Source organism: Quercus suber, unplaced genomic scaffold (genome assembly GCF_002906115.3).
Source record: "Quercus suber isolate HL8 unplaced genomic scaffold, Cork oak 2.0 scaffold_83, whole genome shotgun sequence".
NCBI lineage: Eukaryota > Viridiplantae > Streptophyta > Magnoliopsida > Fagales > Fagaceae > Quercus > Quercus suber.
This window is the reverse complement of record NW_027069548.1, coordinates 1,726,348-1,737,965: the sequence shown is the minus strand read 5'-3', so window position 1 is coordinate 1,737,965 and position 11,618 is coordinate 1,726,348. Positions and strand designations below refer to the sequence as shown.

The 11,618-nt window shown below is 35.9% G+C and overlaps 1 protein-coding gene across 1 annotated transcript; it reads right to left on the bottom strand.

Moving 5' to 3' along the window:
• Positions 1-5,121: 5,121 nt before the first annotated feature.
• LOC111993112 (protein P21) lies at positions 5,122-6,089 on the bottom strand. Its single transcript, XM_024024972.2, has one exon. It carries the CDS (start codon positions 6,043-6,045, stop codon positions 5,368-5,370), a length of 678 nt encoding a protein of 225 aa, XP_023880740.2. The 5' UTR covers positions 6,046-6,089; the 3' UTR covers positions 5,122-5,367.
• Positions 6,090-11,618: the final 5,529 nt, after the last annotated feature.

Here is an 11,618-nt window from a genome sequence, read left to right as displayed (position 1 = left end):
CAATTTGCACGACTTTCGATCGATCAAGTCAGTTAGAATTGCACACTCAATTCTACAGTTAACTCGATTCCAACTTTATATAAACGGCATACTTTGAGCAAGTCTAAAAACAAGACTAACAACCTGTTTTGATTATGGTTTGCCAACAATACAAATTAGAGTTCTAATACAATAGTTCCTAAGTACTTAGAACCTAACAAACTCCCCATTTGGCAATTCATGACAAAACACAGACACAATACTTAAAGTTACAAGTAAAAGCCCTTTACAAAGATAATGCCCATTACAAAATAATGCAACCTAACTACTATCCATCAATTGCAAGTGTAGACAGCATCATGACTGAATCAACCTATATATTTCCTGAAATACTCAATAAATGCATAAATGCATGTGTGGAAAATACAAGTAAAACAAAAATAAATTCTTGACTTCATAAAAGGAGGTGGCGAAGGCGAATGACAAAGATGCACCAAATCTGCTTGCAAAGCACAGAGCTCAACAAGCATGTCCACCAAAATCTGACCCTAAGCCGCCTGAACGGTCAAAACAGTCTCCAAAGTACGACGAATGTCAAAGTCATCCGAAGTAGATGATGAAGGAATAGCAACAGCAACATGATGAGTAGATGCCTCATTAGAAGTAGTACCTGTAGAAGAAGGAGGGGGTGCGGTACCAGAAGGCTCAACACGAGGGCGTTTAGAGCTCTCTCTCATATGAGCAGCCCTCTGCCTAAGAAAGGAGCCACCTATGGGAGCAACTATGTGTACGGGCTTAGAAGCGGGGAAGTCATCTAAACCTAAATATAACAAAATCCTATGAATGAAAACAGGATGAAAAAGAGCATGAGCGGTAGAAGGACTCCTATAAACTTCGTTCACAGAACAAAGAAACAAATGAGGAAAACTAATGGGAGCATCCGTAACAGGAGCGTACGAAAATGCACGTCGCTCCAAGGGAATGGTGTGCAGATGAGTGATAGGCCACAAAGAATGACACGCTATCCTAAAGAAAAGATAGTGTAACTCAGTAAGCTCAGCAGTGGTGATCCGAGGATTAGAACCCCACTGGATAGAAGACCCAGTGATGTAAGACATGATGTCGTCCAAAGGAGGGGACCCATCATAGGGATAGATAGGGTGCTGGACCAATGGTATCCTAAGAGCATCAACCACTACCTTAGGAGTAATGGTGAACTCTACAACTTGTATCCAACTCTTTACTAAAGTGTTGGAATCATAGACACGGATAGAGAGGTTCAAGTAGAACTCTCTAATCAGGGTAGCTGGTGGTAGAGGACCAATATCCAACAATGGTAGCCAGCCCTACACTCAAAATTAGCCCTAATGGCTACTTTCTGCTTAGACCAAATCTTTCTCTTAACTTTTGAAGACTCATAAAGCTCTTGGTTTCCCTCACTCGGAAACAAATCGCTCAAAGGGGAAGAAGCAGAAGAAGAGGAGGAAGTCCTATGGGCTCTAGTCTTCTTAGGCGTAGTGCTAGAGTAAGGACAAGACACAAGAACAAAACCAAAAGAACAAAAAGAAAAACCAGGGGCAGACAGCAAGTTAGCAAAACAAAATAGAAATAATCAATCTATATGGTGCATGAACAGATAAATGTCATGATGCATGCTCTAATGCAGTGATAACAAGTCCAATTTGAGTTTAGAATCACAAAATTGGCTTGAGCATAGAGTTTAGAACAAAACCCAAAAGTTTTAAAAACCACCTGTTCAATTTGTATCCAATTGGCTAATTGATCATCACACAAGCTAGAAAACAGTTTATTATGATCAATTTAATCAATCGAACAAGCCAATTTCATCAATTAAACTTAATTTGAACAAAATCCCCAATTCAAGTATATTCAAGCCCAAGAATTTTCAATATCTCACAATTCACCAAATTGATCAAATTACAACATCAAGAACATGTTTATAACATCTCCCAACAAAAACCCATCGATCAATTTCAAGAAATATTGATCATCAAAAACCCAATTATGCATAGGTTCGAAATTCTCAATGAAAATGCATGAAAAATGCATGAAACTTGAAAATAAAATCAAAAGGAGAGGTAATATGGTCTTACCGGCCTTTGGAGAGAAAAATCTTGCAAAAGAAACAGAGGAAAACAAATAAAAATTGGATTGGAGCCTTGACCAAGTCTTATGGAGAGAGAAAAAGTTGAAAAACTTTTGAAAAGTGAGTTAGAACACGTCAAAATCATCTTTTTTTAAAAACTCTCTATACAATTTTCGATTGATTGAAATTTAGGTTTGATTGATCGAAAATGCTTTGATTGATCCAATACCAATCGAGCATCGATCGAAACAGACAAAGGCTAACCAAAACTTTTAATCTCAATTTGGATTGATCGAAGAACAGATTCGGTTGATCAAAATTCTAGAAAAAATCAAATTTTTGAAAAACAAGGCAATTATTGTGTAGAAACTCCTCAAAGTATTGAATTTTAAAAATAAAATGCATGAGTATGAGATAAAATGTCTTTCAAAAACACAAGTTTTGAACCCAGTTTTCCCAAAATTAAGATTTTCAATCCATTTTCTTAAATTCTCAAGCATCAAATATGTTTGCATAAAATTCAAGCAATTTTTAAACTTGGTTGGTCAAACCAAAAACACACACAATAACATGTACAAAGTTTAGCAAAGAATAACTTGTGTAGTGTGTGCAACTAGCATAAACTTGAGATACATGTGAGATTTTTTTTTTTTTTTTTTTTTTTTTTTTTTTTTTTTTTTTTTTTTTTTACAAATTTCCAATTCAGCTCTAAGCTCATATGACGTGTAGGGTTTTATGTTTTGCCCTAGGTATAAAAGACAAACCCTAGCAACGTTTTAGAGGTTGCTCTATTTGCTCTGTGTATGAATCTCTTGTGAGATCTGAGAGGTGGTTGCCTTCACACATGCTTAGGATTATCAAGAAAGAGATTTCATTGAGAGCTTGATGATCATTCAGTTGTTGCACTAAAGAGCTTAAAGATACATAAGCGGGAGTGCTTGTACTTGTTGGAGAATCCAAGAAAGAAGGAGTCTGTGGTCTCAGAGCTTACACGTGGTTGTGTCAGTAAGTTTTCTACTGGTGGGCAGTAATAAGATGTTAGTGGTCTAAGTCACTATTGTAAAATTTCGATTCTTTCATAGTGGATTCGGGTATACCTTGAGAATAGCTAGGTTAAATCTTCCCCAGGTTTTTTACTGGTTTGGTTTTCCTATATCATCATATCTTTGTGTTCTTTATATTCTGTACTTTGCATTGATATGATTATATAATTGTGTTAACTAAGATCTGAAATTTGGACTAAGTAAAAACTTGGCTAATTAACTAGATCAATCCAGTTGCGTTTTAAAGGGTCTAAAAACAAACAAAATTTCCTATTCTGAAGCTAATTTCATCTAAATATTTTGTTTCTTTATTCATTTTTTATTGTTTTTCTCACTATTTAAAATACTAAATTTTCTTTATCATAGTTACTAAGACACAAAAACAAATTTATCATAAGTAGTAAGAGTTTAAGACACAAAAACAAATAATATGATGTGGGTAGATTTTAGGGTAATTTTTAGTTTTGGTTACTTATCGAGGGAGGAAAAGAAGAGGCCTAGGGCCCTGTTTGGTTGTGCATTTTAAACAACATTTTTTAGTTTTTAAACAGCATTTCACGCATTTCAATACACTTTTTCACCCACACGTATTTCAAAAAACAATAAACAACAATTTTTAAACTACTCTACCAAACACCCCCCTAATATCTAGATTTTCCTTGTATACCTTCCATCTTGTCCAAGCGCATACTTTCTTGCAGTTCAGATGGAAATTAAGATCTTATCTTTTATTTATTGCTTGTTGACGTCACTTGATGATGAGGCCAAGTCTTTTTTCTTGTTGACATTATTTTAAGTGTTTTTCCATACAGCAATTCACGAAACATCATGGCAATTGGACTGTTGATCAACCATATGGAATAAATAAGAATGACTTTTCCAGACAGGATTTCTAGTAATTGAATTTTTTTTTTGGGTACCATATATATTGATTTCTACATATTATTTGATAATTAAGTTAATATAATTTAATTCTATATAATCAATGAGAAAATATATTGTATATGGATACAAGTTACTAATCATCTTATTAATCTTCTTTTTTCTTCTTGCTAAGATATAACAACAATAACAACAAGCCTTAATTCCAAATTTATGAAGTTAACTATGAATTCTTGACAAATCAATTAAGGTCAGCTATATGTACTTTTTTCATCAATTCTATTTCACTGATTTCTATCTAAAGTCATATTCTTAATTTGTTACTTTCTTAATTCATATTTTTTTTAAAAAAAATTTCTGCTGATGTTAATTTCCTTTTTTTAACTCCCTCAACTCGGATTTAACTCACTTTTTATTACCGGTGCATTAACTGACATCCTTTAAACATGATTAAACTATATATCTCAAGCGACACTCTTGTCCTTTCATTGATAAGAGCTATCTCTATATTTAAGTGGATTTTCTCATTTCAAATCTTATTAGAAGTTTTTTTTTTTTTTAAATTCCTTCAACTTGGATCTAACTCACTCTTTCTTATCTATGCATTAATTCGTATCATCTGAACATGACCAAACCATCTTAAGTGACTTTCTCATATTTTTGTCAATAGGAGCAACCCCTATATTTAAGTGAATTTCCTCATTTTAAATCATATCTTTCCATCTATCTCCATTTATCCATGTTCATATTCTCATTTCAATTATATTCATCTTATGAATATGCTGCTTCTTAATAACCTAACATTCAATACAATAGAGCATAGTTGGTCATATAGTAATCTTATAAAATTTTCATTTTAACTTAATCGGTATTCTATGATCACATAATACCCTTGATATACTTCTCCATAGGCCAATGAGTGAATTAGTCAAATATGTACAGAAACACCGACATAAAGAGTTGCTAAATGCTAACCATAGTTGTAAATCAAAACTAAGCATTGTTAGTTGTTAGGTTAAGCTGAAAAATAAAATTATAATTCACCAAAAAAAAAAGTAAATAAAAACAGACATTAAGGAGGTTATGACTTATGAACTTTAAGTTCTTCCATATTTCATAGAGATTTTATTATTATTGTTTCTTTTTTTTTGAAAGTTATTATTATTATTGTTTCTTGGCACAAGCTTACGTAGATATTTTAATACAACGTACATCAAAGTGAATACGATTCATAGCGTCTGCGCAACACTAATTTCGCATGCTCACAAAGCTTCAGAGCTTTGATTATTACTTGCACCTCTTATTTGCATACTTGCTACTAGTTCTATGCCTCATATACGAAAGCAAAGTTCTGCTTCAAGGGCAGAACACCACCTTATAGTTAGTCCCACCATTGCAAGTAAATGTGCTTGTTCGATCATCCTTAGGGTAACTATAAGCACTCGGGCACCGATCTTTGAAAAATTTGGAATAATTTGTAGGTCCACAGTTTCCAGAATTGCAACAATATTCATTGGTCTTGAATACAGTACAAGGGTTGTTACACCCACTAGGAGCTTTCAATTGAGCTGGGCACTGTCCATTGATATCAGCGGTACATCTTATTCCTTTGGTGCACCCACCAGAGGTGGGACTAAATTCCATAGGAACATTAAACCCATCAACAAGAGAGATGTCAAAGAAATCCAAGTTTTGAAATTGATTTAGAGCAAATTCAGCAAGGGTGTTTGGAGGTGCACCATAAGCTTGGCATTGAAGAAGTCCACCACAGTCACCGGTTTGACATCTGCCACGCCCAGAGCCATCGAAATTGCACCCAGTTCGAGCCCAAATGCGGGCCCCTGTTGTGCCAGCGTTGACGTCAAGGGGCCAAGACTCGCGTGGGTTGAGCCGCCTGCCACCACCAGGAACGGCTGCTGCCCAAACTGTGAAGGGACAATTGTTTCTTATCTCAAATCTGGCTGCATGGGCTAAGGCACTAAAACGAGCTATTAAGAGGAAGAAGAAAATGGGTAGGTGTTTGGAGAGGCTCATTTTGGGGATTAATAAGAGATTAGCAATAAGATTTAGTGGGCTTGTGCTGTGTTAGGAAATGGGTGAGGGTTTATATAGGCATTAGGGTTGCCTATGGGATGTTAACCATGTTATGCGGGGGACCTACCGAGTTAGTGCCTACTGGAATTTTCACAACCCAATTAACTTTTTTGTTAGAAAATTTGGCTGTGTTTATGGTAGTCGGCTTGACTTGAATACGAGTCAACAGAGGTCCAGGCTCCAGCAATCTAACGCCATCCCGCCTGACCCTAAGAAAAGAAAAAATGGTTACTGCTGGGTGGTTGTTTTGGGATTTAGTGAAGTTGAATCATGGCCGAAAAAGTATGTGTAAGTGGCTCAATAACATCATTCAGTACTCTGGAACTAGTTCTTTGTGTAGGATAACTTGAATTCAAATATCTCTTCACTCACCCAGTGTCAGGAAAATAATAATAATAATAATAGTAATAATAAGAACTTCATTATGTTATTTGTGAAAGGTGGCTTTCATCTATAATCAATATTTCCAGAATAAGTTTCCTCCATATGGTTGTGAACACCCCCTAATTGTTTTGGCTCAACCACTAGGCTAACTTAGGCCATTATTTTAAGGCCCCTAAGTGTAAGTGGAAAAAATGCTCCAAATATGGGACAACAAAATTTCAAAAAATAAAATCTCAAATTTTAGTCAGTACTAATACAATAATAATCTTTTCTTATTAAAAGAAAAAGAAAAAGAAAAGAAAAGGAAAGAAGAAACACTAGAAAATTTTTGGACAATTAATTATCTTGGAGGAGTATTAATTAAACCTCAAAATTTTACCATGACAATCTCTTTCTTAATAGATGTGTACTCTGTCTTACTCTCTCTTTCTGATGATTAGAATTCTTCATATGCATCTGAATTTTAGATTAATCTAGCCCCCTACACGCACTAAAAACATAGAACCATCTTAGATATCTCCCTCTCCAAAATTTAAAAAAAAAAAAAAAATTGGCTAAAATATTGTCCCAAATAATATAAAATTGCCCTTAGATTTATCATCTCTACCTGAAATAGTAGTCAGGTAGCTCTCTTAGCAATAGCAATCCCTCGAAGATGTAAAACAAAGTCTATTATTATTATTATTATTACTATTCTATCTTTCTGTGACGTAATGGGAGAATGAAAGGCAATTTTTCCTTTTTACAAAACATGGTAGATATTCACTTTTCTGGGTTTTTGAAGCAAATTTATATTTGGTAAAGACTAAAGAAAGAGGAAGGCTATACTCTCCTCTTGTGGCTGTACTATAGTGAGTGAGTGACTACACTCTTCTAGATGTATTCTTTGTATTTTTTTTTTTTTAATCTTTCTTTTTGAATTGATAAATTTATAACTTGGAAAATTAAGAAAAGTCAAACACTAAACAGTTGAGCCACCGATAGCAATCATGCCCTCTTTATTAGTCAATATAAACAGTTGAGCCACCGATAGCTAGTAATCGTGCCCTCTTTATTAGTCAATATTCAATGGTAATCTGTTTTGCACTCTCTAAGGTTTGGTTTAGTTTTTTATTTTTTTGAAAATTATTTATTCTATTTTATTTTATTACATGAATCTTTTTCTTTTCCTTTTTAAGTAGAGATAAAACAAAAGACAATGTAAACGTCTAAAGAAGAAATAACCTTATATAATTTTTAATATTTTTATTTATTAATCTTTAAGTCTGATAGGCTACAAATTGAATGACCCATTGTGATTAAACCAATTAATTAATTAGTCAAGTTATTAATTAATCAACTTATCATGCAAATATGTGGAAGCACAAACAAATCACCAAATAACTAAATATGCAGCGGAAATTAAATGACACGGTGATTTGTTTACGAATAGGAAAAACCCTTACGGCAAAAACTCCACCGGGTGATTTTTAGGTCACCACTCCCGAAACTCCACTATTATCAAATCAAGCGGTTACAAGTAAAAGAATCTCAAGTACCTTACCAACCTACAGTTGAACCCTTACCCCAATACCCAATTGGACTTGATCTGTAATGACAGCTCCCCCTTTTGATGCATGGCTCCCAAGTACGTGACTAACTAATGCGCGGATCTCAGTACGCGACTTCAAACACCAACTTAGAAGGAGAGGTTAGCTGCAAAGTTCTTCAGTTCATCCTACACGATGAAGATTAGGAAGATGCTTGGTCACAAAACCCTTTGGTGCAAATACACAGCAACTTTTTCAGAGAAGATGAACTAGGTCAAGAACTTAGTCTTTGATCACAAATTGCTTGAACAGAGTTTGCTCAATGCTTGTGCAACTTGTGTACAGTTTGACGGCTCTTAAAACAATCCCTTTATATGTTTAGGGTTTGGAGAAAAGAAGGCCCAAAAGCATATTCACGGATCCCAAGAAATCAGATCAGAAAATCTGATTTTATAATTCTCGACAGATAGCAGGTGTCGAGGAGCTATCAAGCAGGTGTCGAGCTTTAATGATTTTGCACTTCAGCTTGTTTTTCTTGGACAAACTTGTTGACTTCAATACTTGATCTTGAAACCTTGTTTCTTGGAGTTTTAAAAACACCTAGAACTGCCCAATTACAAGTAAAGTGCGTTTTGTCAAAGGATTAGCCAATTTACATAAATAAGTGACATATGTTCTTAACAAGTGAAAACACATATGTCCTAACAATCTCCCCCTTTGGCAATCCGTGACAAAACCACAACAAACAAATGAACATATGAGAGAAGTCATAAATCACTTAACTCATACTCACTTGTTGAATACAATAAAATCTATCCTAACACAAACTTTTGAAAAACTTTACAAGAAGAGAGTTTATGGCAAGTAGACTTTGACAACCTGTATTTTTGAAACACTTTAAACAAAACTCATCAAGGCATCTTGTGTGAAACAGAAATAATAGATTGCATACAAGTATAATGAACATGTGTATAAAGATAGAGAAGAAACAACACATGAAGAGAGAGGTGAAAGAAACATACATCCACATATAGAGAAAATAAGTACAATGTATGTAAAACTGGTCACAAGACCTCATATACAAGATCAATGTATCTATAAAGAATAAAAAAAGAAAAGATACATCAAAACTCACTACATTCCTCAAATATCAACACTCCCCCTATCAAAAATGTCCTATACTAACTCTCCCCCTAAGATGACTACTCTCATAACCCCAAAACTACTCCCCCTTTTTGTCATGAGTGACAAAGGGTAGAATGTCATGTAGACATCTCATCAATAGAGCTAGCATCTCCATCATCATCACCATCATCATCCTTAGAGTTAGAAACTGCTGGAAGAGGTGGTGAAGGAGTAGCCTCAGGAGCAAAACCACCCATGGTCGCCTGTCGTCGTGCAATACGACCAACATGAACATTCACCTAATACAACTCAGAGGAGAGTGTATCGAGGCGAGCATCCATGCGCTACAACTGCGCCATGATGTCTCCAAGAGATACATCGCCCATAGAGGAAGAAGGAGCTGATGTAGATGGAGCAGATCTGAATGGAGCTGAATGGGAGGGAGGAGTGGAATCCGTCTGTCTCAACCTAAACTGAGCCTTACTACATTTTACGGTAACGACATCTATGGCACAGATGTGTGTAAAGTGGTCAGACACAAGAAAAGGGATAGAACAATGGCGTAAGATCCTCGTGATAGCGGAAGGGAAGATGAGCTTATCACGGGATGCCGAATCTAAATGAACATCTATGATAGAAAGGATGAAATGAGAAGGAAAATCTATAGTAAGATGCTCAAGAAGAGATAACAAAAATTGAGCACGAGGCTCTGTGATGGAGTTGTAGTGAGAGAGTGGATGGAGTACAAAAGTCATCACCATGTTTAGGAATCTAGGACCTTTAGCAAAAGGTCTACATGATGTATACTAATGCTCACCCCAATCAGTTGGGCGCTGACAAAAGGCAGAAATGAGCTCATCTTTGGACACAGTTCTCAGACGCTCACAAGAAGGATAGTCATGAAACTCTATCCTAGGAACCCTAAGCACATCCGCAACTAGCTGCAGTGTGACAGGAATGCGCGTACCTCAAACGCAAGTGAAAAGGAGAGGTACTGAACGATTAATCCCGTGTATGTTGGAGTAAAACTCCAGAATAAGTACGAGAGGACAAGTGACCGGAACGGCACATAGTGACTCCCATCCCCAACTGTGAATGATAGAGGGAAGGTCAGTGTCAGCGAAGTCCACCAAAATGACTTGGCGTTCCGAATGAACACCTCGTCTAGAAAAGTTCTCAGTAAATACCTTGTGGGCACCTCCATCACGGAACCGAAGATTTAGAGGAGCAGAATCAGAAGATGAAAAAGCTCTAAAACACAGAGGGTTTCGAGTAGGAGTGGATTTACGCTTAGGTGCCATAGACACTACTAACGTAAACAGAATGAGAAAGAGATAGAAAAGGAGACAAACAGAAAAGTCCCAAAACAGTTCACATATATCAAATATATTGAACAAAGAGTACGTATGCATGAGGAATGCATGATCATGTGACATGCAAATTAAAAAACATGATGGGCTCAGCCCAATCCAATCCTACTAGCACACAAACATAGAACACACATCTAAATGCATGTAAATACCATTCTAATGCACATGAAATGCAATGTTTGACAGTTTGAACATATTTAAGTGAAAACACAACCCAAAATTTCAAGAAAAACTCATTAATTTTGAAAAACCTCAAAAATTTTCAAAAACCCCAAAACCTAAGCTTCAAAACATGAAATGCATGAAAAAGGAGGGAAAAGAGATCTTACCAAGTGATTTGAAGCAAGGAAGGGCCGAAAATCATGTGGGTTGGAGGTTTTGAGTGAGAAAAACAAGTTTGGGAGAGGAACAATCATGGACAGATCGAGAGAAATGAGAACTGAATCGCGACAGAACCTTTTATAGGAACCTTAGTAATTCTCGACAGTTGAGGTGTCAAGAGGTGTCAAGACAGGTGTCGAGGTTGGTGTCGAGAAAATGAACTTCAACAGCTACAGGTGTCGAGAAGGTATCGAGGAATAAACACCAAAACCTAGAACAGAAGCTCGATTGATCGACAGGGTATCGAGAAGGTATCGAGGAGACAGGAACTTTCTCGATCTATCCATCAGGTGTCGAAGAGGTGTTGAGATTGCGATAAGAAAAAAGATTGAGAAGCTCGATAGATAACAAGGTATCGAGGAGGTGTCGAGGAGGTGTCGAGCCGGCTTTAAAAAGCAGTTTTTCGAGAAGTGAAGAACACAGACATGAATGCAATCCAACATACACTTCAACCATTGATTCAATCAACATATAAAGCTCTCAACATCATATCTCATCAAAGAATTAAGCACATGGATCCTCAAAAACACACACACACTAAACAAGTCTAACCAATTTTATTTTTCAAAAAACAAGTCAAGACAATTTAGTGAGCACACATTAGCACATGTAAACACTTGTGATGGCCAAATCACATTGTACCTGCACATGTATCAAAAGTAGCAAAGAATATTGCGTGTTGTGTGTGAAAAAAACATCGCAGGATTTCATATGTGTATACATG

Coding starts and splice junctions, on each gene's coding strand:
- LOC111993112 (XM_024024972.2), bottom strand. CDS start 6,045: ATGAGCCTCTCCAAACACCTACCCATTTTCTTCTTCCTCTTAATAGCT.